General features: G+C 44.7%; 1 protein-coding gene across 4 annotated transcripts in view; it reads left to right on the top strand.

Moving 5' to 3' along the window:
- The window catches only part of INTS13 (integrator complex subunit 13), a 285,831-nt gene that overhangs the window by 199,580 nt on the left and 58,730 nt on the right, over positions 1–27,521 (top strand). For all 4 annotated transcript variants that reach the window (XM_069628081.1, XM_069628080.1, XM_069628079.1 and 1 more), the window contains 2 exons: positions 14,297–14,467; positions 21,935–22,089. In XM_069628081.1, coding sequence (XP_069484182.1) covers positions 14,297–14,467; positions 21,935–22,089 — 326 coding nt within the window. The remainder of the gene's footprint in view (positions 1–14,296; positions 14,468–21,934; positions 22,090–27,521) is intronic.

Here is a 27,521-nt window from a genome sequence, read left to right as displayed (position 1 = left end):
AGCATGCATTAGACACAAAGCATGCATGCACTCGACATGAAAAACACGTACAATAGGTAATGTATGCATTTAGACGTGAAGAAAATTAACATACATGGCTATAAACCATGAACGATGAGGGCTTCACACCCGTGCTCCGCTCCTGCACCAAGTCCCTCAGGTTCCATGTCGACAAACACCTCTACTTCAAGACAAACATAGCTAAGAAAACTCAGCTTGTTATCAGCGCTCCCTCCTGTGAAAAGTTAAGCCCTTCCTCCCTCTGGACAGCTTTATTTATTTATTTGTTAATTGGATTGGCAAGTAGCGCCCAGACCCGGAGGTTTCACAGCGCTAGGAGAAGGATACAGATCATACAGGTAGATGATGCAGTTGAGGCACAATGAAGCTTTTACAGCAAGTTGGTTAAAGATATTTGTTGAAGAGAAGTTTTTACATGTTTCCAGAAGAGTGAGAAGGAATGTTCTTCTTTGGTGCAAAGTGGCACAGCATTCCACAGGGTGGGGGAAATGGTGGTGAAACTGGAGCCTCCTGCTCTCTTTTATGAGAATCTGGGGATGTGGAGGAGATGCGTATTTTGCGGGTGGTGGATTTTTTTGGTGATGCGATTGGTAAGGTGGGGGGGCAGTGTTGTGTAGGCAGCGGTGGGTGACTGCGAGGAGTTTGAATTTGATACGCGCTTTGACAGGGTGCCAGTGCGCCTCGAATCTGATTTGTGAAATGTGGTTGCAGCGTTTTAGGCCCCAGACTGCTCTGAGTGTGTTATTTTGGACCAGTTGGAGTTTGTTATTGGCCGACGTTCCTGCTAGGATGGCATTGCAATAGTCCAGTTTGCTGCCAATGATAGCCCTGGCTAGGGTGAGGCAGTTGCTGGTAGTGAGGAATTGCCTGGAGAGGTTTGAGTTTAGTGGAGTAAGCAGCTGATAAGGCGATGGCTTTATCATGTTTTTGCATATTTAGTTCTGCGTCATGGTAGACTCTGAGTGTTTTGAGATGGGGAGAGGGGGTGGGTACTGGGGTGATGTTCCCATCGATACAGAAGGACCTGTAGGCAGGATCTAGGTGTTTAAGGTGGTGAGGCAAGCCAACAATGAGAAGCTTAGTCTTAACATCATTCAGGCAAAGATGGGGTTTTGCCATCCAGGCCTGGATGATGCTGTAAATGTGGGTATTTGTCTATAGTCTAGATTGTGATTGCCGGTGATTTTGACAAGGACTTGAGTATTGTCAGCAAAGTTAGTGTAGGGTATATTAAGGGTGTCTAGGTGGTCAAATAAGGGTTTGGTGTACATATTGTACAGTGTGGGGAATAGGCATGATCTTTGAGGAACACCATGGAGGATGGGGATGGGATCCCCTGCTTCCAGACCCACAAACCCTCTGCAGGAGCATCCTAAAAGGAAGGACTCAATCCAGCTGGTCGCTTCAGGAGAGAGGTTGAAGGTGGTGGTTAGATTATGGCACAGGATCGAGTGATCCATGATATCAAAAGCTGCAGAGGGATCAAATAGGAGGAGGATGTCAATCTCTCCAGTATCTCTGATGTGGTCTAGTTGGATCTTGAGATCAAGGATGGCGGATTCAGCGCTGTGTCTTGGTCTGAAGCCAGATTGACTGATACCCAGAAGATTATGGGTTTCAAGATGAGTTTGGAGTTGGGAGTAGGCAGTAGGAGTGGTGTGACCCAGGCTTATTTGATGGAGCTTGGGATTGGGTTAGTTTTGAAGGAGGCATTGATGAAGTTAGCAATGGTGGGGGCAAGCGGTTCAGCACACATTTTGACGATGTGTGCGGGGCATGTGTCTCGAGAGCAGCTAGAGGCTTTCAGGTGTTGGATGGTGGTGAGGACCTCAGCTGCAGAGAATTGGAATGGTGTGGTCGTGAAGGTGAAGGTGGAGGGGGTTCGTGTGGAGGGGGGGCATAAGGGGAAGGATGGACTTTTTGAGTATTGTTTTTTTCTCTGAGTTTGTGGATTCTGGAGTCAAGGGCAGACTGGATAAGAGTGCACCAGGATTTGTCTTTAGCAAAGGTGTCTATAGGTGGGGTTGGGTTTTCGCGCTCCTTGAGGATATTAAAGAGCTCTCTGGTGTTAGAGCTTGCTTCAGTGATTCTAACATTGTAAATGTTGGCTTTAGTAGCATAGATGGCTGTTTTGTAGGTGTTAACAGAGAAGTGATAGTCTGTTTTGTTAGCAGGGGTGGGATTCTTGCGCCAAAGGTGTTCCAGGGCGCATTTTTGCTTGAGGAAGGTGGCTAATTCGTCTGTAAACCAGTTGAGAGGGTTTCTTTTCTTGCGGGTGGAGGTTTTTCAGGGGGCATGTTCATCTAAGGCGTTGAGTAGTGCTGAGTTGTAGGTTATGAGTATGTCTTCGGGGTTGGTGCTGGCCGGTACTGCCTCAAGAGAGGAGAGGCGAGTAAGTTGTTCGCCAGTCAGTTTGCGTGTGTGTCTGGCTTTAATCGGGGGTAGGTTGTCCTCAGCTACGTGTTTGGTTGTGGGTGGTGGTTAGGGTGAAGCAGATTAGAGAGTGTCTGACCAAGGAAGAAAGTTGATGGAGGTGACTTGGAGGGCATTGTTGGAGGAGAGTAACCAGTCCAGGTTCCTTCCTTTTTCGTGGGTAGGGGAGAGAACCATTTTAAACTTAATTTCCTCAAGGGTTGTGTTGAGAGCAGTGGCTTTAAGGTTTGTGGGGTCTCTAAAACCTAGGTAGAAGTCACCTAGGAGTATAAATTTGGTTTAAGGTTTCAGAAGGGGTGCGATGAGGAAGAGGATATCAGTTTCGGGCGAGCTAATGTGTGAGGGTTGGCGGTAGAGTAGTAGGATGTTTATAGTGGTTTGGGGCGAGGATTCAATATTGGCAAGATGGAGTTCATAACCTGGGAGGGTTTGGATGGGGGAGGCTCGAATGGGGTGCTGGATCTGGATTTGGAGAGGATGACAACTCCGGCCTCCTATTCTGCTTTGGTGGTCAGCTCGCAGGATATAGCCGGTGGGTAGTGCAAGCGATAGGAGGGGTCCTGCTGCATCATGGAGCCAGGATTCTGTTCTAGCCAGTATCTCCAGATTGTTGGCTAGTATGATGTTGTGGATGTCCGAGGTGTGGGCACCGATGGATCGTTTATTTACAAGCGCACATGTAAGGGGAATGGGTGTAAGTGGTAGGAGGGTAGGGGAGATGGTGGGCGGACTAGCTGTGATTTTGATGAGTGGCGATGGTAGTGTGTGTAGGTTGAGGGTTGGTGGTAGTTGAGCTATGGGCAGGTGAGTGGGGTTGCTCTAGAGAGTTCTCAGGCCGATGGTGTTTGGTCTTGTGTGGGACCAGTCTTGAGCAAAGTTTAAGTAGACGTGCTACTCCCAGGCAGGGTCTTGTGAGGGGGTTGGTAGGGAGTGGCATAGGTGTGGTTGGTATGGGGCTGGGAATGGTGGTAGGCTGGTGTTGAAGGGGTAAGGAGGTTTGGAAGGTGCTGTGGGAAGTGTTTTATGTGGTCTGTTGGTGGGGATCTGTGGTCCTACTTGAATAGTCGATTGGTGTGTGGGGATGGCTGAAGCTTGAGGGATGTGTGTGTCTTTTCTGTGTTGGAAGGGGGAGCCAATCCAGGATAGGGCCCATAGCCAAGGGACGGGTGGAGGGTGTGAGGTGATATCCAACAGGCTGGGATGTTGTGGGGGGCTGGTGGAGGTGGCTTTGCTTACGGAAGGGGGTACAGGAGGTGGGACTCGTCCTGGGGAGTTGTGTGTGGTTTGGATACGTTGAGGCGTGGAGGCAATGTGGGTGGGACCCAGAGTGGTCGTCATATTGTATGTCAGTTGGGCAGTGGTATATGATAGCAGGTCTACATTAACATTTTGCAGGGGGAACCATATTGCTAAATGGAAAAACATGTGCAGAACCATACTACGAGGGAACAACATTTGCAGGATTAATGGGCTATTGTGCAACATGCGCAGAACCATACTGCAAGGGAACAACATTGGCAGGGTTAATTGGCAATTGAGCAACATAATCCATAATTAGAGAACACTAGTCATTCATTAGAAGCAAACAAAGATAGGACACCTGCCATACTCCTTAAACGCACACATAGCCATGAGGCGACACACAAAGCCAAATACAAAGGGATTGCCTCCGGCCTGAGAATGAGGGATAGTAACTTTTAATTGAAGGAAGAACGTTCCATGGGCCTCTCTTCCCCCTACCTTGTCTGGCTCATATCCTGATGACCTGTCAAGTTTCCAAGGTTGGCAAGCAATGTGCCAACCTATCGAAATCCCTAGAGACATGCCACCCATTTGTATTTGTATTTTATTTATTTATAAAGCACACCAGGCACAAGGGCCAGGCCCGAGGGCATCCGGGCCCATCAAGTAGTATGCCAACGAACCCCTTTCCGTGAAGATGATGTAGTTTAATGTTTATCAATATTGGGGCGTTTCCAGGTGGAGCCATCAGATATGTGTAACCCAATGAAAAAGTTTTACACTTATGTAATCTATATGCAGCCCAACCACAGCTGTAACACAGGTCATCCCGAACTCCAGGGCGTTTGGAGGTGATGTCCCTGGCCTTGAACATCACTTTACCATGTGGGTGTACCATCCCCAAGCACAGCGGCAGCTCCAGGGAACCCCGGCAGGGTCCCCTTCCCTCCCCCGAGGGAAATTCTGTAACACAGCCCAGCCAGCGCTTCAGGATGGTCGGGGGTGATGTCCCCTTGGGCAGCTGTCTCCGATGTGATTTGACTATCCCCAAGCCCAGCAGCGGGTGCAGGGAGGCCCGGCAGGGTTCCTGACCTTTCGCGGAGGGAAAAGCTGTAACGCAACCCAGCCCGTGCTCCAGGGTGGCAGGGGGCTGTATCCCTGGCCTTGGGCGGCTGACTCCCATGTGGGTATAACGTCCCCAAGCCCAGCGTTGGTTCCAGGGAGGCCTGTGACATTCCACGTCCTTTCCCAGAGGGAGAAGCTGTAACGCAGGCCAGCCAGAGCTCCAGGAAAGTCGGGGGTAATGTCCCTGGCCTTGGTTGGCTGTCTCCCATGTGGGAAGACCATCCCCAAGTGTAGCAGCAGTCTCCCCGACCTTTCCCGGAGGTAAATTCTGTAACGTATCCCAGCCGGACTTCCAGGATGGTCGGGGGTGATGTCCCTGTCCCTGGCCTTGGGCACCCGTCTCCCATGTGGGTCGACAATCCCCAAGCCGAGCAGTGGTTGCAGGGAGCCCCGGCAGTGTCCCCGACCTTTCAGTATTTTCCAGGTGTGAATTGTCTGAAGTTTTTGTCCTAAATTTGGGACTTTGCTTGGGCTTGTGGGTAATGCGCGAATTGTACCAGAACGTAAGTCAGACCTCTGTGGATTCCCACGGGTGTCTTCTTTTCTGAAATGCATGGCGTTCCATGTTTTCCTTGGTGGCTGCGACACCCCAGGCCTAAATCTGTAGGTTGGCTCCCCAAACTCTTTGGGGGATAGCAGTCCTTTAGCCTTTTCCCCTTGCGCCAGGTATGTGCATCCACACATGTGAGGTACCGTTTTCGTCGCGACACCTGTGGGAACGCGGGAAGGTAGGACTTGGTGTTGCCGGTGTGTTTCGGTGGGTGGGCAGAGTGAAATGTCTGAAAATTGTGGAGTTTTTTGCCAAATTTCAGAGTTTGCTGGGGATTGTGGGTAATACATTCTAGGTCGAATCACGCAAGTCAGATCTCTGCGGATTCCCACAGGTGTCATCCTTTCAGAAATGCATGGGGTTCCATGTTTTCCTTGCTGGCTTCAACACCCTAGGCCCAAATCTGTAGGTTGTCCACAAGAGCAAATTCCCGCAAAATCTGCTCTGCCAAAACACTTGGGGTTAGCAGTGGTTTGGCCTTTTCCCTTTGCACCCAGGTTGGTGCACCCACACATGTGAGGTACCGTTTTTGTTGGGACACCTGTTGGAATGCTTGAAGGTAGGACATTTGTTGTGTTGCCTGGTTTTCATAACATTCTCGAACATTTGCTGCTGCACTTTGTCACAGAACCCCTTCATTTCCCAAATGTGACCTACATTTAGTCGCTGCTTTAGGCACTATACACTTTTGTAACCTGCACAAGTGACGTACCCTGCAAAAAGTCTGCCTGTGCTCTTTCAAAACATGTATGCTTGCCCTTCCTCACCACATTTGTTTTCTTTACTTACACATGCTAAGTACGTCTGTTTAGGCCGTAAGCATAAAAAACCTGTCTACCCATGGCTTAGTTTTTGGCTTGTGGTACTGCTTGTTTTGTGAAACATTACGGAAAATGTGTGATTTCCTAACTGGAAGAGTCGTGGGAATGTAGCAGGGCATTGCTTTTCTCAAAATTCACAGAAGCCATGCCGTACTTGTCCAACCATGTCCACCACATCATTTTTTTCTGTCATTTTCCCGATTTTTTATTTATTTATTTTCAAACTATGGAATTTCTTCCTGCATAGTTGTTGCCTGACCTGCGCAAATCACCCCTTCCTAAACCTGGAATTTTGTCTACTTTTCAGAAATGTATGCCTTTGTCTTCCCATTGAGCTTTCCTACCCTCCTCTTCCAATCCGTCCACGCATGTCCTATTGGAAAAAAGGGCAAAATCGCCTACCTCTTACAAAACGGCTGGTAACCATATATATCAAAATGTTTTTTGGGTTTCCACACAACCTGTTCTCGAAAGCCTGGAAAATGGCGAATTCAGCACAGCAAACCATTTGTTCCTAGCTCTTACAAGGAAAACAACACAGGCTTCTTTGTACATCATTTTATTGTCATTTTCTGAAAAAACCCAACATTTTCTCCCTTTTTGGTTATTTTCTCTGACCCCCCTACAGCAAACTAGGATTCCTTGGTGGTGTTATGACCACCTACATGTGGGAAACATTGGGCCACATTTGGCAGAGAAATCTCATGTAACAAAAAATTTACAAGGGATTGAATGGCGACATACCAAAATCACCAAAAAAGGCCTTGGCAAAGGGGTTGGGGGGGGGGGCCCTTGGCAGTTAAGGGTTAAGGCGTAGTGTTGTATTTTTATCATTTTTGTTATATATAGTGTGATGGTACTTATTTACCCTGCTTTCTTGTATTGAAATAAACCCTTTATTTTGACAATATATAGTATATCAGTGTTTCGTTGGACCATATGTGTACTACAATTTCTTTGTACTGATTCTACAACCCTCTCTCCCTCCTAAGATAAGCCTGTCTGCTCTGTCTACGCTGTCAATATAATACAGACAGAACCCCAAGAATTCACCATACTAGTACAAACTTATCTCTACTGTGTGGGATAGACCGAATATATGTAAGCAATAAGAAGGGATGGGGATTAACAATTTTGAAATGTTGTAGTGACTAACTCTTTTTCCATGCTATTGTTCAGTGCTAAAGAAATTGACCCAGTAGTGAGAAACTAAAATCTCATATTCAATTTTATTTCATTAATTATCCTAATTCAACATAGTACATATCTAAAACATAACTGTAAAAGACTAACTAAGACCACCCACAGAATGGCTTTCAAATACAAAAAGCCAAACACAAAATACATCTACACATAACTTACAACACACTCTTAAAAAGACATTGTACAAATACACCATAGGACAAACAATTGCATATTAATCCAATTCATGTATCCATATTTAAAGAACCCAACATGTTTCTGTCCCTAGCACCAAATCGGTTGGACATGCGTCAGGGGCTGTCCTCTGTATAGCCTTAGTACGCTTTGATTCTTGTATCTTGGGTGAGGTTCTCATAAAGATACTTTCTAAAATTGTGATGTTCACGAAACGTCAACTGTCAATTCATTTACAATATCAATTCATATATAAACAATGATGATCAAAACCATTTGTTTCATCATTGTGCAAGTTTGTGAGAACACAAACATAATATGAAAGGGTACTAGTCTTTATGCATGGTAAACGCCCATGTAGTTGAATCATTAATTTGACTGTCCTACCTAATAGGAGCCACACTACATCAAAGCCTCCAACTGGCCTCTGAGATACACTGCAAAATACATAGCACACACAGGGAAACTGATCAAACCTATACTTGTTAAAAAAAAACAACATACAGTACTCAATTAGTACACACATCCAACCCAAAGGTCTATAACCACAGTTATAGTTATATTATCATCCATCTCATACCTTTTCCTGAAGGTGAAAAGATCACCGTCATCATGATGGAGAATCCAATTTTAAATATCACACAGGTAAAAAAACCAGGTAAGCGTCATGCTCTAGATGAATAGAGTTGGAAAAGAGAAAGAATTCTCTCTTAGAACATGCTTCAGACCATATTTACCTGTCACCATATCTCAAAACCAACCCAATCTAAGCGGTCCTGTAATGTATACCGCAATTGTCACCAACACTATAGTGCTGAACCCTCATAAAGGCACTCTACACACACACTCCTCTATGTGGTCTTTCTGACTTAAAGCGCAATTACAACAGACACCTCCTTATTAAGCTCACATCAGGGCGCACTTCATAAAAGCACCCAGTAGTGGGTTCCCACGTGGTGCTGTTACAAAGCAGACACATTTAAATTTCTTATGCTTGTATGGTTACCAATGCCAGAAACAGAAGTCTCCCCTTCAATAGTTCGGTGAAAAAACCCAAAAAGCATATTCCAACGTGGACGGAGTGTACACCAAACCTTACCACCCGTCTATGGCAGGGGGGGGTCATTTATCTACATTCTGACTTCTGTGTGAAAAGAGAAGACAGAGCACTTCTCCTATTCTCATTCATTTGTAATACCTGAAGTACATGACGGCCATCTTATACAAGCCATGTAACAATAGTTCTTACAAGTACAAATTGTATGTCGGTTGACAGTAATGTGATATTCGTATTATCAACATACTAACTTACACCCATTGGGGAAACCCAAACATGTTTTTACAAATTGAGCGAACAAATTGGAAAACATTCTTGGTATACAATAACAGTTTCATTGCGGCAGTTAAATAATGTCACAATGTATGGCACACACTTAATACAGCGTACACATATTTGTGCCTATTTAACATATTAAATGTTATATGATGTTTTCTCTTTTAACACTATTGCAACCATATATTTCAAATGGATTGTGTCCTCCCACATGTTCCTCATCTTTGATATTAGATATCCAGCTTCAGCTGCTTTGTTTTTTTTCAGCAGAGGGTGCTGTGCATCGATGCGGTCGACTCGATGTCCCTCAAGGGCCTCAGTCACGAGGATAATGTCATCAAAGGCATATATAGCACACACACCGCCCGTTGGCTTCAGTTCTGTTTTTCCACGAATGCTATAGTTTCGAGAAATACAGGACGCTTCATTACTTCATACGTGAGTTTGTCTTCGTCGTCGACGCAGACTACCCCGAAGACCGGGTTCAAGAAGTGTCAAGATTATGATTGGAAATTGTCATTGACTGATCCACACCATATATGTTTATGGTGTCTCGGAGTGGAGCATAAGACCTCGAACTGCTCCAAGAGCCAGTCGATTACCGGAAAGGCCATGAAGGAGCGAAAGTGGAAATTGGCAGTAGGTCAAAACCCCAAATTTTCTACCCCCACCAATAAATCTTCGACCGACGCGTCGAGAGGCGACTCTCCTCAGGGGAAGAAAGTTAAGAGATCAAGGAATGGCTTCCACCACTCCTCGTCGTTATCGAAGAAGTCCAAGAAGAGGAACCATAGGTCGTTTTTCCTCTTCATTTTAGGACCCTTCCCCTAAGAGTTCCCCTAAGAGAGTATCATGCCCACAAAGAAATCCACGCCGGCCGAATGAGAAGCTTTTAGAACCTTCCAAAGAAGCTGGTAAGGAAAGGGCTTGACCTAAATCCTGCGTGCCCTCGAGCCCGGGACGAAGGCCTGATCCTCATCGAGAGCCGTCGAGCCCTCAATGCGATGACGTATCATCGAAGGATTCATTGAGCCAAAAGCATAAGTCGAGGTAGTCAACACCATCAACACCAGCCAGACCATCGACGTCACCTTTGACGCCAAAGGGATCAACGCCAGCTATGCCATCACTGCTAGCTGCGCCATCGACGTTGAGCACCCCATCAAAACCTATGGTGCCTTTAAAAAAAAAAAGGTTTTGAGTCTCCTCTAACATCGAATCCACTATTCATCAAACTCTTGAGGCCTGAAAAAACATATGTGCCTTTACCAAGGAAGGACTCAATATATGAGGAGAATAAACCCTCAGACAACGATGCTCCATTTGGCCTCCAATTTGGCACGCCAAATGTGTCAAAGTTTAATTTATGAGGAATCAAGGTTGCAGACGGCCAGTGGGGTGGACACCTCACCTGAGCTAGAGTTTGTAAGACCAGAGGCAGGGAAGCAAGCTGATGCATCATATAGACAGCTTATGTCCAAAGTCGTGGACTATATAGGGTGGAGTAGGGCTCTGTTAGCATTTGAACAGGATGATCTGACGGACATCCTGGATAAGGGTCCTCAGTAAGATCATATATAACCTTTCCACATTGTTCTCCAAAAAAGGGTGGTGGCTAATTGGGAGATGCCAGAAACCAATCCGTCTGTGAATAAAAATTTGACCAAGTAGTACCGCCCTTCCAGTAGTGACCCTGACTACCTGTCTAAACACCCCACTCTAGAGCGTCTGGTTGTACAGGCAGCTACTGCAACTTCTAAGCAAGCAGCTTACCGTACCATCCCTCCAGGTAGGGACAACAAAAGAGTGTGGCTGGGCAAGGAAGGTATTTTCTGCAGGGAGTATGGCGCTCAAATCTGCCAACTCCACATGTGCCCTTGCAAAATTTACTTTCACTACATTCACTCTATGGGACTGCATTTCCATAGTGGCAGAGCCCATTCCTGAGGGGGATGAAAGAGACGGTTCTTAACCATAATTGGAGACAGCAAAGAATCCGTGTGTGAGTCTCTTCAGTCAGGTTTGGATTCTGCTGCCTGCATCAGCAGAGCCATGGCTACTAGCACCATTATACGCAGATTTGAGTGGTTGAGAAAGTTGGGTTTTGCACCCGATGTGCAATCCATACTCCTCAACATGCCCTTTGACTTGTCACCTTTTTGGCAACAAGGCTGACGAAAGCCTTGAGAAGTTGCAGACCTCTAAGGCGGCAGCTAAATCTTTAGGTGCCGCTATTAGGCAGCCTCAGCCTTAACACCCTAGTGGACAGACTTGGAGGGGTAGATCTTTACGCTACTACTCCTCAGTTAGAAAAGCGAGAGAAATGGCTGGTCAAAAAGGCCAAAGAAAGTTCCCTCGTGGTGGATGAGGGAGAGGTCTCCAGGGAATTTCCCCCAAGAGGAGCTCTACCGGACGCATTCATAGTGGACTAGGAGTTACCACTCCTGTACGCGTTTCCTCCAGTCCCCGTCATTCCTCATGTGATCAGGAGGTTGAGAAAGTTTGGGAAACACATGATCCTAATTGTCCTGGATTGGGCCAGGAGGACGTGGTACCCAGACCTTCTGACCATGTCCATCTGTCCTCCAATATGCCTTCCACTAAGAGAGGACCTTCTCTAGCGAGAGAAGGGTTTGGTTCTACATCCAGAGATCAAAACACTCTGCCTTCACGCATGGTTTCTGAGAGGTTGAGATACAAGGTTTGGAACCTCCCGGAGGACGTAATGGATATTTTGCTTTCGGCCAGAAGGCCAGCTACAAAGTCTTTGTACTGTTGCCATTGGGACACATTCTGCAACTGGTGCAGAGACAAGAATGTAGACCCTTTTCTGTGTAAAATACCTGAGGTGTTATCCTTTCTACTATCCTTAGGCAATCTGGGGCTCCAGGTTGGAACTATTAAGGGCTGTTTAGCGGCGCTGTCTATTTTGAATCGCTCGTCTGAAGAATGTTCATATTTCAAGATTCCACTGATGATGCAATTTCTAAAGGGGCTCACCAATGCGCCCCCCCCCACTCCTTCCATCTCCTTTCCAGGTTCCAATTTCAGACCTTAAGCTGGTACTAAAATCTCTAATGTGTGCACCCCTTGGAGGTCCTAGCCATGAGGATTTTATGTGGGTCATTCTTAAGAAGATACATGTTTCCAATAAGGAAGAACCCAATTGAAAACTTCTCAATCTTGAGCAAAACATTATTTTAAATACCCAAAGTCATGTGCTCGGATTAAACGAAGAGGTTGAATGGCATAATGTCAGGTCTACTTAGTTGGACCTAGGGACTTTACTCTCATGGCAGAGGATACAGTGGCTGTGCACAATTAGTGTTGGTCTGCTGATACTTTACAGTAAACAAACAAACTGGTAGCCTCATAGAAAAATATGTTTGCAATAGTGTTAAAAGAGGAAACGTCATATAACATTTAATATGTTAAATAGGAAGGAATATGTGTACACTGCATTATAATCATGTGTGTGCCATACATTGTGGCATTATTTAACTGCCACAATGAAACTGTTGTTGTATACCAAGAATGTTTTAAAATGTATGTTCGCTCAATTTGTAAAAACATATTTGGGTTTGTAAGTTAGTATGTTGGATAATACGAATATCACAATACTGTCAACCAACATAAAATGTGTACTTGTAAGAACTATAGTTACATGGCTTGTATAAGATGGCCGCCGTATACTGCAGGTATTACACATGAACGAGAATAGTAGGTCTGTCTTCTCTTTTCACATGAAAACCAGAAGGTAGATAAATAAGCCTCACACCATAGATGGGTTGTAACGTTTGGAGTACACGCGGTCTGCGTTGGGATATACTTTTTGGTTTTGCCGTACTATTGAAGGTGAGACTTCTGTTTCTGGCATTGGTAACCATACGACATACAAGCCTAAGAAATGTGAACATGTCTGCTTTGTAACAGCACCACGTGGGATCCCACTATTGGAGGCTTTCATGTAGTGCGCCCTGAACTGTTCTCCAGGGCCTAAGGACATCTGAGAGAGTAATAAAGTGAAAGATTAAAGCCGATGGTGGTCACCACCTCCATCCCATGGACCATAGCCTGATGGGACTTCAAGACATGCAGATCTCCTACGGCGGGAGGGTGTGATAATGATACAGGATGACAATCCACACACAGGACAGCTATGGAAGAAATCCACTGAATATATAGAAGTGCAGAAGTAGTTGTTTGCCGCTGTCCATGGCAGAACGGCCCTGGAGTCTTGGTGCCTTCAGGAATTCTGGGTAAATTTGTTTGAGCCATTCAGGGTGGTACAGCCTGAACCACAAACCACTGTAGAGCTAAAGGAACTTGGACCCGGGACCTTCTGAACCTCTGCCATGTTGTGGAAATGTATCCATGTGATGTAACCACTCCCGGTTTGGCTTTCACTCTCACAGTGAGGACACCCAAGGACCAGACTCTAGGGATGTTGCATAGAACATTAAAATCCCACTCGAACCCTCAGTAGGATGTTAAGAAGCTCCTAGAATCATACACCATTATTCCTTCCCTGTCTGTTCCATACACCTTCTACCTGCCTCTTAGCTTGTTCACATTAAAATGTTTACTTTGAAAATGGAGCAAAGAGAAAATAGTACTCTCTGATGCTGCTCTAAGTGTTGAGGCTGATTTGTTCTTGACGCCTGGATAAAACGAAAAGTGAAGAACCTTACATGAATTATCCCTGAAATTATTATTAGGATATTTATTGAGCACTGACTTACCTTCAGGAAGCAGCTGAGCATTTTACAAAGCATAGGGGGAAAGTTATGGTGTGAGAAGCAGAGATGCAAGGGAGTGTGGAGCGAACAGCTGAGGAGGGGGGTGGCAGGCAATTTGGAAGGAAGGGATCTACAAGCAAACGGGTGGAAACTGTGCAGGGCTTGGGGGAGCAGATCACACACTCTTCGATGAGGTGGGCAGTGCAGGATGTGTGGGCTGAAATGATCATTGTTTGGAAAGAGTGCATCATCTTCCTGCCAGGCGACATACATGAAAAGGAACGTTTATTTTTATGTTTGCTAAACTTGATTATTAGGGGAATTGATTGATTGATATGATGAATATGGTATTTGACACGCAGCACTATTTTTAAAGGGAAAGTTTCCTGGGGTCTGGATTGGTCCAAGACTGGGATGGAACGTGTATATTGTAATTACCCAGAGGACACTAATTAAGACACATTTTCTTTTTTGTGATATGTTACTGTTATAAAGCAGCTAACCTCTAAGTTTTTGACTTTAGTAAACTGTATCTCCACATGGAGAGTGCATTTCAGGCGTGATGCGCAGAATTCTTTTGACAGGCTTTCTATAACTACTGTTTTCCACCACTAGCTGCAATGTCACTATCTTTTTATTGTTTTCTTATCCATAGGATTTTGGAGAGTTCATGAGGGAAAACAGGTTGGCACCGTTCTTGGAGCCACGCTGTAAGGTGAATGGAAATATGGAAATTCCATTGGATCGAGCTAAAGATCAGTTGGAGAAATATACGCGCTACTGGCCTATGATTATTTCACAGACCACCATCTTCAACATGCAAGCGGTAAAGGGATTTGTACTCAGTCAACCATCTTTGTTTCATTTTTGTTTTTAGTTTTAGTGTAAGCTGTTAAGCTGCATGAAGTGAAGGAAAAAAGTAGAAAGAACATACTCGTAAGGTCTTTTTTGAAAAACTACTCCTTTGGATGACTTTTTGCCTACTCTGCTGCTGCTGCTTCCATAATTGCTACAACACTGCAGTGTGTTGCAAGATTCACAGCTTGCACATTTTATAGAACACTCCAGCACTGAAACTGTATAAAGTAATTCTGGCAGTTGGCATAGCAATAAGCGGGTCAAATCACCATCGCTGCAAGACTCTGTTCTCATGCATGGCCCAGTCCACTAAGTGATTCATTTCAACTAAACCCATCTACCATTTCAATATTAAACAAACATTCCGAGAATGTTCGTTCATAATAAATACTTAGCATCATAGAGAGAGAATTATATAAGATACATTACAGTGCCTTGAGGCCTGTGGGCAAAATGGCAGTATATAAGAAAAATATAGATAGATACGTTCATAAAAGGGCTACATTATGGTAAAAAGTGAAAGAGGCAAAATACGAAAAGCTTTCCTTATATCATACATGCTCCCTCCGCTGTAATGCCTTATGCTGCAAAAGTGAATTGTGCAAAGACGAGCAACGCAGAGGCCACAACTGATTCCATACAAACACATTAACTGATAGTTTTGGATTGTATACCAAAGCTTTCTGTGTATACTATAAATTAACACTTCACTGGTATTGACCTAAGAGCCACCCCCTGAGATTTTAACTGCTATTTTTAAATCAGAAAATGTAAATCCTTTCTTTATTTATGAACTAAAGCATTGCATGAGACAAAGGTTTTCCAAGCCCCCTGCCTTACAATGGCACAAACAAAGATTTGGCAAAGTGGGGATAGTAAATGTGACACTGCTTTGCATGCATCGTTTCTTCAGGGTGAAATTGAGCGGCATGGATATCCTCAAAGTGCTGATTTGACTGCGAGTTGTCTGGGTACAGCAAACCACCACTGCCACCAAGGCTTTGTTTTTTTAATTTAAACTGATTTATTTGCATTTCAAAAAACAATACACAAAATACCATTATAACATCTCAATATCTAATTTTTATGAAGTGGAAAGAAACTACATAATGTGCTCCGGACCAGGGAGGCCTAGGGGTCCCTGACCTCCAGAAATACCAAATGGCGGTGCAGATAACGCATACCAGGGCTTGGACTATAACGTCAGGGCGCCCCAAATGGATGGACATAGAGCAGTCCAGATTACCCCTCCCATTGCGCTTTCTTCTACACTTGCCAACCGCGCTGCGCCGGACATGGCCAGCTATACTATCCTCAACCAAGCAAACGTTGAAGGCGTGGGATTGGGCCCGCAAATCCAGAGGTATTCCGAGAGCTCTGGGCCCCTCAGCCCCAGTCTTCCACAATCCGGCGTTCTCTCCGGGAGCTCACCCCACTAACTTCAAGAACTGGATCGCCGGAGGCCTCTCCTCCCTAAGCCAACTATTTGAGGGAACTCAGCCGCTGGCATTCGCCCAATGCAAAAGTACGTTTAACCTAGCAGAGTCAGACAGGTTCACATACTGCCAAATCAGACACTGGTGCACACACCCCCAGACGCGAGAAGCGGCCACCCGGACCCTGGATGCCTTGGAATTAACAGTAGCGGACCCCCCTCCCGAGGGCGGATCTCGACGCTGCATCGACTATTCCAGGAGAACCTCCTGTCCAATAGAGCGACATATATGGCGCAGTGGGAAAAGGACCTAGGGCACTCAATCCAGGATCAAGACTGGACCGATATCTGGGCCCGCACGCACTCATCGTCCTCCTGCATCACCAACCGGGAATGTGCATATAAACTGCTCATGAGATGGTATTTCCCACCGCTACAACTACACCACTTCAACCAGTCGCTGGACCCACAGTGCTGGCGTCGGTGCGGCTCGCCAGGCTCCTACCTACACATGTGGTGGTCATGCCCGGTGGTGAAGGTCTTCTGGTCCCAATGTATAGCGACCATCACAGACATAACCCAAATTTCGCTGCCACTGGAACCGGAGCCGCTACTGCTGGGGACCCCGATCCCAGACACCTACCCGAAAACGGGCGCATCCGCGGCCCTCATTACGCAATTACTCCTAGCCGCTAAAATCACAATAGCCCGGACATGGAAGACTCCGGAGGGCCCCCTAACGGTGCTATGGTGGCTGAAAATCTGGGACATCTTCATCGCTGAGAAAGTGATGGCAGCAAACAGAGGCCGCCTCCATCGTTTCACAAACATTTGGTCGCCTGTGATAGACTATGACTCACGCTTCCCGGCTCTGACATACAAACCGCGCCTGATGCAACAGGCCCAGCAGGCGGCGGACAGGGAACGGTCCCAGCTGATGGAGGAGCAGGCCCTGGAGGATAGCCAAACCCAGGATTTGAGGGCGTAAGCCGGGAGAGGAAGGAGGAAGGCAAACCGAGGTAGGAAGAGACAGGAGCGAATGAGTCAGGAATCGGACCTTATAGGGGAAAAAAGACAGTCCACGGTAGACGCCCGAGACTAAGAGGTGGGGTTGGGTGTTGGGATATAAATAAGCGTATAATAATGCCGAGATAAAGTGTTGAACTGACATTTTAATGCATTCTCCTTATGCCAACCGAAAAATAAACAAGTTAAAAAAAAATAAATAAACAATCCACCAAATGCCAAGGACTGCAGTGTATGAAATATATAATTAAAATATCCATATAAATATAAAAATGTAGACTTATCGGAGTGGTCTCATCTAATTCATCTTCTAAGATAGTTTTTTTAACCCATGTTTAGGAAACCGCTCCAGAGTTTATCAAACAACATTCCTTTTTTTTTACAAGTTCAACTAAACTTTTTCAGATTGAGTACATTTCTGACATCCACAAGTCTTTTGTTGGTGCCTCAATCGATTTCCAGCTGCGTAGGATTAACTTTTTTGCTGTCAGCAATTCCTTCAAAATCCAAGATGCTTGATGATATGACGGATCTTCCAGATCTGTATCTTCTCCCAGAATCATTGTTTCAAAACTAAATTCTCTTTCGTCGTTCACTTCTGTGATCCCAGACCAAAAAGATCTTACTGTGTGACACTCCCAGAGCATATGTTTAAGAGTACCTCTCGAGTGACTACATCCCCAGCATGCATCAGTTGGATTCAGCCCTTGGCTATATAAGCGATCTGGAGTCCAGAAGATTGTTTAAAATGTTAACTTGTCTTGTTTGTTCACCAATGTTCATAGACATCCTTGGGATATTTTTACATAGTGCTTCCCATCGTTGAGGTGTCATCTCTTCCTCCAGACATAACGACCACGATTGCAACAACCGGTCATTTCTTTTTTGAAGATACATGTAAATGATATACCTTTTGAAGCCGTATGATCTTGACCTCCTATGGATTTCATCAAGTTCAACAGATCGGATGAGCCAAGATTTTCCAGATTCACAGCAGAGCTGAGTTTCCTGTAGTCTCCATATCGACAACCTCTAATGTCAAATTTTGCCTTTAAGCTTTGAAATGAGCTTTAATCTTTAAAATGATACCTTTTTCAAATAGGTTATCTATTGTCTCAATCCAAGTCATAGACCAGTCAGCCCAGAATATAGTTTTATTTCGATCACAGGATTAAACCAAATCGATGAAGAGCCCATCAGTCCTGGCAACATATTGAGGGAAGTGGCTATTCCATGCCATGTTAATCTCAAGAAATCAGTAAATGTAGACCTTGTGCCCCAACCTTTACTTTTTGTGGATAGGAGAGCCGATGGGTGTAGCTGGCTAGCCAAACCAGTCTCGGCGACAGCCCATTCATCTAGTTCTTCGCCAATGAATGGCAGGAAGTGTCTTGCTGTGAAAGCCTGATAGTACCTTTAAAAATTAGGGATAATCAAACCTCATTTTTCATTGTGGAGTTGCAATTCGCAGAGCTTCAATCTTGGCTTTTTGTATTCCCAAAGGAATGATTGGATCATAGGCAAGCTCTTTTAGCAAAGACTTCTGAACTGGAAGTGGAATCATGCTCATGACATGCATTATTTTAGGAGCCGCTATTATCTTCATTGCATTTACCCTTCCTCCCACTGACAAGTTTAGGGAGTCCCACCGTTGGAGATCTGTGGCCAGTTTATCCAGTGACAACCACAGGTTAACTTTCATCGTATCATCCAGGTCTGGATGTTGATAAATCATGTACTACAAGTAGAAGGTCATCTACATAAAGCCAAAGTTTGTGTGTAAATCCATTAAAATTAACTCCTGAAATCATCTCCTCTGATCTAATAGCCACTGCCGGCGGTTCCAAGGAGATCACAAAAAGTAAGGGGTGACAATGGTCAACCTTGTCTTGTTCCACGATGTAATTTGAATTTGGATGAGATCTTTCCATTAGTTGTCACCTCTGCCGATGGGCTCGAGTAGAGCAATTTCACAGAACTCATGAATTCAGGACCAAAATTCACTCTTTCCATTGTCTTAAATAGAAAATCCCATCTTACTCGATCAAATGCCTTTTCTGCACCCAAAGACAGGGCCACTGATTCCATTCCTTGTTTTTTTTATTCCGATATTGAGTTTCCTCATGTTTATTGCTGAGATTCTACCTTTTATAAACCCAGTTTGATTTGGGTGAATTAACGTTAATACATTCTCTGTCCGGAATGCCGGGATCTTTGAAAGGATTTTACAATCCGAATTAATCACACTGATCAGTCTATAGCTGCCCGCATTTAGAGGGGGTCTTCCAGGCTTCAAAATTAATGAAATTGTAGCATGTCTTAGTGTGGGAGATAGCCTGCCTTTATTTCTACAACGCCGAAAGGTGTCTTTAAGCAAACTCAAAACCTCTCAGTGCATTTCTCTGTAAAATTCAGCAGGCAAACCATCCCGTCCCGGACATTACCCTACATTCAATCCAAACTCTTATCTCATCCATCGTTATCTCTCTTCCCAATTCCAAAGATGAGCGTTCTAGCGACTGATTCAGCAGATATGTGTCTATCTGTATAGAATTAGGGATTTGTGACTCTTTGTATAGATTTTCATAGTATTCTCTAAAGACATCGGGATTATGACACACAACCTCCCTGTCTTTCAATCTCTCCAATTGCTCTTTCTTCTGCTCTCACACGCAAACAATGAGCCAGTAATCGACCACAGATTTGTTGATCCAAATTAGGCAAAGGTTGCAATTCCATTCTGTCTAGGCAAACCTGTAGCTCAGGTTGATGGAGATGGTTTACACAGATGCTGGGAGACTTGGGAAATTCCCTCACGCTGTAGTGCAAACGTGGTCTAGAGCCTTTCTCATAGCCTCTGTAGCACTAACCTGAATACCACTGGGCCATATGAGCTGCAAGAGATATCAGGATGACTATGAAATGCCCACTCTCGTCCCCAAGTAGTGTACTAGTGGAAGGTTGAGGATTTCTCTTTTGAAGGCCAGAAAAGCTATGCAGTTATCCCGGCTGTGCTGCCGGGTCCCACCCGAGAAAGGTCTGCCTCATTCCTAAGGCGCTCTGTCAGCCATGCCTGTAAATCTTCGCAGTCTTCAGCAAGTTGCTTGTGCTCCGTGTACAGATTTAGGCACACTCAACATAAACAATCGCCATACAGATGCTTAGTTCTGGGAAGACGATAGATGAGCGAGATTGCATTATAGAAATTCCTAAAAATCTCCAGTCATGGATGAATCCTGTTCATGGTGTCATGGAGTTTGACAAGTGTAGGGGCGATAAAACTTCTTGGCCAATGTAGATGGGACAATTTATTTTGTCCCAGTTTTAATGCTCAGTGCCATAAACATAAAGGTGTGTACATTATACAAAACTCACAGATGCTAAAGAAACTGATAAACATATTAATTCAAAATGTTAAAGCTGCCACCAACGTACTGGTTTAGGAAACTCAACAGTGTCCAGTAAAGAAATCCTAAGGGCCTCTGCATCCTGTGTGTTAAGGAGTACATTTCCCTCATATAGGCCACAACTGTACAGAACAATTTAAAAAAGAATTTGATAGTGGATGCTGGGTTCTCACATTGCCTGATAAATAACACACTCTTCACTGTTAGTGAGTATAATGCTAAGTTGCAGTCACTGTACAGCAACATGTCGTGAGAAATAATTACACTAAAACATGAGCATGGTTTTACCATGTCCAAAATGTGTTTTTGGTTTAGGCTACTATTGGAATAATCTGCAATGTTTGGTTACTGCAGATTTGCATGCCACAAAGCGCTTGGTTTCTTCACTAGTCTTTTCTTGACTTTTCCACTACTCTGTTCTACTTTTTGGTCTTCCTTGCTCTCGCCTAGCCCCTCTTAGATCAATCTATCATTCCTCCATTCGCTCACTTTGCTTACTTTCCCATCGTGACTCAATCTCCTCTTCTCTTGACTCTCTTGGATGGCTTTCCTTTCATTCTCAGCTCAAATTCAATTTCCTCTGTTTAGTATTCAAATCTCTTTATGGTCTTGCTCCCGATTACCTTGCTTCTCTTCTCTCATTCTATTCTCCTCCTCAGCCTCTCCGCTCTGATTGACTCTCCCTACTTACTGTTCCTCGTGCCCCTTGTGCACAATCTCGCTTTTGATCTTTCTAACTGCTTGCCCCTCTCCACTGGAATCTCCTTCCTGTCTCTCTGTTCTATAACCTCCTATTTTCTGTTTTGCTCCTTCTTAAAAAGTCACTAACGTCAGTCACCTGTCTGATTGTTACTGCCTGATCTTGAACACAATTGTCTATGCTGATTTCATTGTACTGCTGATAGTTATTTTATATAGCGCTTTGGTAAAAAGCGCTAGATAAAAAATAACACAAATACAAAATACAATATAAAGAGATTGGGAGGATAAAAATATCCCCCATGACATATAATAAAAAAGGAAGCCCAAAGGGCTCCGAGCAACACGGCACAGAGTGTACTGTGAGATGCTAAAGTCAAAAGACAGATGCCATAAAACTTGAAGGAAAGTAAAACTCAGAGAAAAGTGTATAAATCCCAAAAGATAGCGTAAACTAATGAGCGAGTGTGGAAAAGGGTTCCCACGCACTCATGCGAACAGACCAAATATTCAGTAGTCCAGCAAAAAGTGCTGGGCCACTCGCTTGTAAGACGAGATTGTGCATAAAAATGAAAATCTACTCAACAGTTTCTATACTGTGTTTCTGATTTGTAATATGGGCATCTGCCTGCTATTACTGAAAGCTTATATGGGAATGTCTTTCCAGTGACCAGTATGAATACATCTAGCATTCCTGATCCACCTCTATCTGAACAATTCTCAACTGTCAGCATACCATGCAAATCGCAGTGCTGTGCGATATAAATCCCAGTAACCTTACGTAACATGTTTATTATAACAGTCTATTTCATGTAGCAATTCCCACTGAATTCCTATCCCTTTCCTTCATCTGGACTTTTCTGTACAGGTTGTTCCACTCGCCAGCCTCATTGTGAAAGAAGGTTTGACAGATGAGGATGTTCTAAACTGTCAAAAAACAATATACAATCTTGTCGATATGGAGAGAAAGAATGACCCGCTGCCAATTTCCACATTAGGTACCAGAGGAAAAGGGCCGAAAAGGTGAGAAATTACCATTTGTGTATGCTTCTTCAATCACAGTGAATGGCCACTTCTTATGCATCGCTCCTTCCCTTGAAAACAACATGAGAAACGCCCATCACTTAAATGTACATACTCTACATATTGGCTAGAAGTAGTGGAGGCAGCTTTTGATGCGGGGGGGAAATAATAGGGTGTCAGTGGGAGGCTGTGGGGGTGCACTGGGCGCGGAGGGGGGGGGGGGAGTCTCCCCCCTTCACTCCCTGGCTCTGCCAGTGCTGATAGCATGAAACCCAACTGTATACAATGTACGAGCACCTTTTTTAAGACTCTGATGGTTCCTCTTGGTGCTCTTGGATTGCAATATGGTTGCGTTCATCGTTAAGGGACTGAGATCATCAGGATTGATGCAGGGCATAGTTGATGGACGCTGCTGTTCTACTGCTTGACTAGTCATCTACATACCTTCAAAAGGCATATTAAGCGTAAAAGACGGACTGCTATCATCCGGGTTCTATGTCCCTCTCAAATGTATTAGGCCCTGAGACAGGCCTGTTAGGCAGAAACCTGTGCAGTTCCCTCTGGGACCACTGCAAAAGATTTAAGACTACAGGTGTTTGGCACTAAACCCACTTGGAAGCAGTCTGTACCACACAGATTCACTTGGTAGCTGTGGCTGAGAGTCAGACTTCCCTCAAGAAGAGTTAGGCAGTATGTAGAGTATACACAATAGGTACAGAGATACAGTAGCACAAGCAAACACTGACCAGAGCTTTGGTGTAAAAGTATATAATTATTTATTTAAAGACACACTTGTAGATTGCACTAGCACAAAGAGGTAAGTAAATTCAGCACACAGTCACTATTATATATATATACAACCCTAATTACTTATTAGACAAGTCTTAATGAGAAACACCACTTATTTTCAGACAGAGGTGAGCGCTTAACATAAGATGGCACTCTAATAAGTTATAAAAAAAAAAGGGAGGGAAAAAGGCAGAGTTATGGAAGCACACAAGTTTCAATACTTTTACAAGAACCACAGTAAGGCAGGGTAGGCAGAGTTCTACTGGAGAGCAAGGAAGTCAATTGCAAGGCCCACTCTTGGAGAGAGCAAGCAGATGGGGTCCAGGTTCACACAGTGGGGATATGCCCAAAGAGTCTTGTAGATAGTTCGCACAAAAAGGATGAAATTAAAGTCAGGAAAAGTTAGCTAGGTTGTCCCAGGCCAGCCCAGGTTAGAAAGTCGAGGCTTTACTGTCACCCCGAACGATCTGTCGCAAGGGAAGCCAGGCGGAACACAGTACCTTAAGTGTGAAGGAAGCTCCAGCGGGGGCAGTTGTTCTTGGCAGCGGGTGCAAGTCAGTGTTTTGTCCAGAGAAAGAGGAGGTCTCGCCGTGGAGGAAAGATGAAGGTCGTTGCACTGCCAGGGAAGAAACCAGCCGCAGAGTTCTTCGGTTAAAAGGTACTACCCTTCTCTTCGCGGTAGTGGTAAACCGTGGTATTCCAGTAGCTGGGGTGCTTGGCACGGGCAAGGCGGCCACGAGATGCTCCAGGAAGGTGAAAAGAAGGCAAAACTGGTTATCCCCACTAGTCAAAGGAAGAAGACTCTCCGGACTGGAGATCTCTTCTGTCGTCGGGAAAAGTGGTGAGACGGTTTGGCAGGGCTCCACCGGTGGTGTCGTCGTTGCAGGTCGGCTCAGCTTCTCCCTCCTCGGATTCTTAGGTCCTGTGGCGACTTCTGATGTTCCAGTCCCAAAAGCCCTGTTTTTATGCAGCAAACCCCCATTCATTCAGCCTAGCTGTCAATCAAACATGCTAAGTGGTGAGCCGGCCGGCTCACCACTTGGGCTAATCACACAAGAGTGCGACTTGAGTTACCAAGGTAACTCAGTCCAGGGTGCCTAAACCCCCTCCCATACCCCCTGTGGTACCTAGACAGAGTGGCACCACTTTTGGAGGCTTCTGTGGAGAAACCTGCCAAAAAGTGGAACAAAGGGCTCGACTTGGGTTGGAGTCACAGACAAGAACACAAACGCCATTTTAGAATCGAGTTCTGGCAAAAAATACCAACCGGTGAATTAATATGAAATAAATAAACCGGCGGTATGTTCGAGGCTATAAGAATTAAATAATTAAAGTTGGTAGCCTCGAACAATGGGAAAATCCCATAGAGATATTTTCGCGGTCGAATATAAAAAGTAGTATCCACTGCCACCAGCCAAAACTCGATCAGGGGGGACGGAGACGTGCCCCCTCGAACAACAGACCCTGGGGCAATCGAATTGCCCCGACCAGTATGTCCACAATATGATGGTCTGTACTGGTTTCTGTTCATAATTTGGGACTAGTAAAGCCAATGGTGACTTTACATGCCCTGGGAGACAGTAGTCAGTCCCAGGGTATGGAGTCTATGTTGGGGGGTCGCTACAACACCCCTGGGTTACGGCACGGAGGGTGCTGTGTAACCCACATCAAAAACACATGAGACCCTATGGAATAAAAGACTCCATAGCCCATAAAACACATGGAAAGATAAAGGAACACCTCAAATCATGTCTAAGAGTGGGAGTAAAAGAGTCTCACTCTTAGCAGGAGAAAAAAATAAACCCCAAAAATCCAGCAAAGCTGCTGGGGGACTAACTAGGTTTGGGAAATTAGCCTTTACAGAGAATTCTCCCTAACAAGGCCTAACATATTGACTAATTGAAGAGCGGGAGAGTCCCTTTGTGAAAGAGTTGATTATATGGTACGACGTCCTTTCATCGCAGGATGTAATTCCGCTGGGTTTTTCTCTACGGATATTTTAACAAAAAACTCATTGAATTTTTTAGGGGGGTTAGAAAAATATATGTATGGGGTATGGGTGTTCGGGAATAGATACAAAATTAAAGGGGATGGGGGCTTCGGCGGGGATCCCCCGAAAAATAAAATAAATAAAAATTCAATTGAGTTTTTTCATTCAAATTTCAGCTGAGAAAAACCCTGCAAAATTTTATCCCACAATTAAATGACATGGAACCGGCTATAAAGTCAGTGACAGAGCAGTGGGATAGAAAGCCACAGTAGTGATGTGGCAAGATCAAGCTGGGACCATCTGAGGAGCAGTAAGCTATGCTGTTCATGCTAGACACATGTGGGCAAGCTGCTGGTCCCAGAACCAGTGTCGAGAGATGCTACCAAACAAAGCGTGAAGCCGCTGCTTAGAGGTTACCAGCCAACACAGGCTACAGAGACGCGTCAGTGGTCCACATCACACAGCGTACCTGTGAACTGCTGAAGGCTAGAGATTAGTTTGTGAGTAAATGCCCGAGCACACACTGGTATGCTGCAGGAAGTAGGCTGCTACTTGACCGTATTAGAGTTTGTGGAGTATATTCTGATGAGACATGGTGAGTGTGAAATGAATACTGAAGCGCTGAAACACCATGCAGGGTGTTGGATGACGTACATCATTAGTTGGTTGATAACTCTGGGAGAGTCCTATCTGTGATAAGATTCTAGAAAGCCTGCCTTGGATGAACACAGGGGACACCCCTTTAGCCTGAACTACCCAAAGGATTAGTAGCTATGGCTGAGCAGCCAAGCTTAGTCTAGGAGGGATGAGGGCTGTAGTGAGGCACACAATACTTGTACTGGATAAAGAGATAAAAAAGGGTTCCCAATGTCCGAGTAAAAGAATGAGTGATAGTGGAAAAAGATTCCCACTCACTCAGGAGAATGAGTCTAACAATCCAATAGTGAAGCACAAAATGCTGAGGGACTCACAAAGTGGGGAGAATTTCACTTAAGAAGGAACATCTACCAACAACTTTCCTCCTCACCCCCAGACTAAGGGACTCTGTTGTTCCACTCAGTTAAATCTATGGCAGCGTTCATCTGCAGTTTTGGTCTGGGACCTTGGTCTATTTCTTCATGGTGAAGCCTTAACAGGCTATAGGACCCACGCCAATCTTTTGGAAGGTTCCTCTTTTTAATGGCAGGGATCTGATTTAAGGGACCCTCAGGGATCTTTATTTTCTTAGTATCTATAGTAGGATTTTTCACAGGGCCCTCAGTATAGGGTTGTATTAATTCAGAGTGGTCTCCAGAACTTGAGACCCTAGGCCTCACATGAATCCTGTCCAATCCTTTTGTAGGACCAGGTTGGGTCACCGGCTTCTGGCCAGGAGGTCTAGTTGAGTAACTAATTTTAGTCTTCCTATGGGGTTTGGTAAGCTGTTCAGGCCTATACACTAAAGCTTGTAACTTTTAAGTAAGGTAGGTACTATCACACAGTAGCATTAAACACACAATACATCTGCAATATCAAAAGGATAAAAGATACTTGAACACTTTTAAGGTAACAAAAAAGTGGTAGAAATATCTCAAATAGCTATGTAAACTGTAGACCAACTGGTATACTTTAGTTAACTCCTGCCTAACCAAATCTTAGGAAGTCCTGCCCTATTCTAAGTGAGTCTCAGAGTCAGTGGGGGCACCGGGTATCCAGTGTCAGAGGACAAAAGAAGAAAAGCAAGTGAGAGGCAAACGAGGCAGAGTCTATGAAGGGTTCTTCAAGTTTTGAGGTAAGTAGCAAACAGTTTCTTTGGTAAAGAGCACAATGGGCTGTCCATCCCAATACAGCTCAATGTAGACCTCGGATGGGATTCAAGTAACAGCCTAACTGCAACCCTCCGAAGCACAGGAACAAAAATGCAGGCCCAGTTAAGTACTAGGGTCTGAACAGTACCTTAGCGGTGAAGAAGCTTAAGTAGCAGGATGGTTCCCAAGGGAAGACCCCGGTTCGGGCTTCTTGGTGACTGTAGAAAAGAACTTGCAATGGATCTGAAGGTTGCTCTCAAGTAGTTGGATGCCCAGCTGTTAGGCAAGATTGTATGCAGTACCCCTTGGTGCACTACAACAACCCAGACCTCCTGGCAATAGGAACCCAACCTTTGGTATAAGCTTGTACTACACAGGTTGGTAGCGTGTTGAGCAGCCAGGCTAATCTCAAGAGGGGTCAATGTGAGCTGTAGGGGAGTTACACAGAGATTCACAGTGACAAGTATTCAAATAAACACACAAACGGTTTCTTGAATAAACAATTATTATTTATCGGTCAGAATAAGCCTTCTTCAGAAGGGAACAATATAACAGTAACACACCACAAATAAACTTAAAAAATACACACTCTTAATATTTCTAAATCAGTAAGTACCCTTTTGGGAGGGCCCACAGACACTACCTACACCATCAGGTGACTTCAATAGTTAGGGTGCTGGGGACATTAATATATCACTGTTGCATTTAGAATCAGATGTAAGTGTGTGTCAAAGGGAGAGGTTATTATGACACAACAAGAGATCTCACAAATATTTCTCAAAGCAGGTAAGAACTTTTGTAAATCCCCCAATGCAAAGTTAGTTAACCCTTTCCTGGAAGGAAGACCAAACACATTCACAGAGGGA

Source organism: Ambystoma mexicanum, chromosome 12, assembly GCF_040938575.1.
Source record: "Ambystoma mexicanum isolate Mex_15411 chromosome 12, UKY_AmexF1_1, whole genome shotgun sequence".
NCBI classification, from domain to species: Eukaryota; Metazoa; Chordata; class Amphibia; order Caudata; family Ambystomatidae; genus Ambystoma; species Ambystoma mexicanum.
Note: the sequence above shows the minus strand (reverse complement) of the source record. Positions and strands in the feature narration are given on the sequence as shown.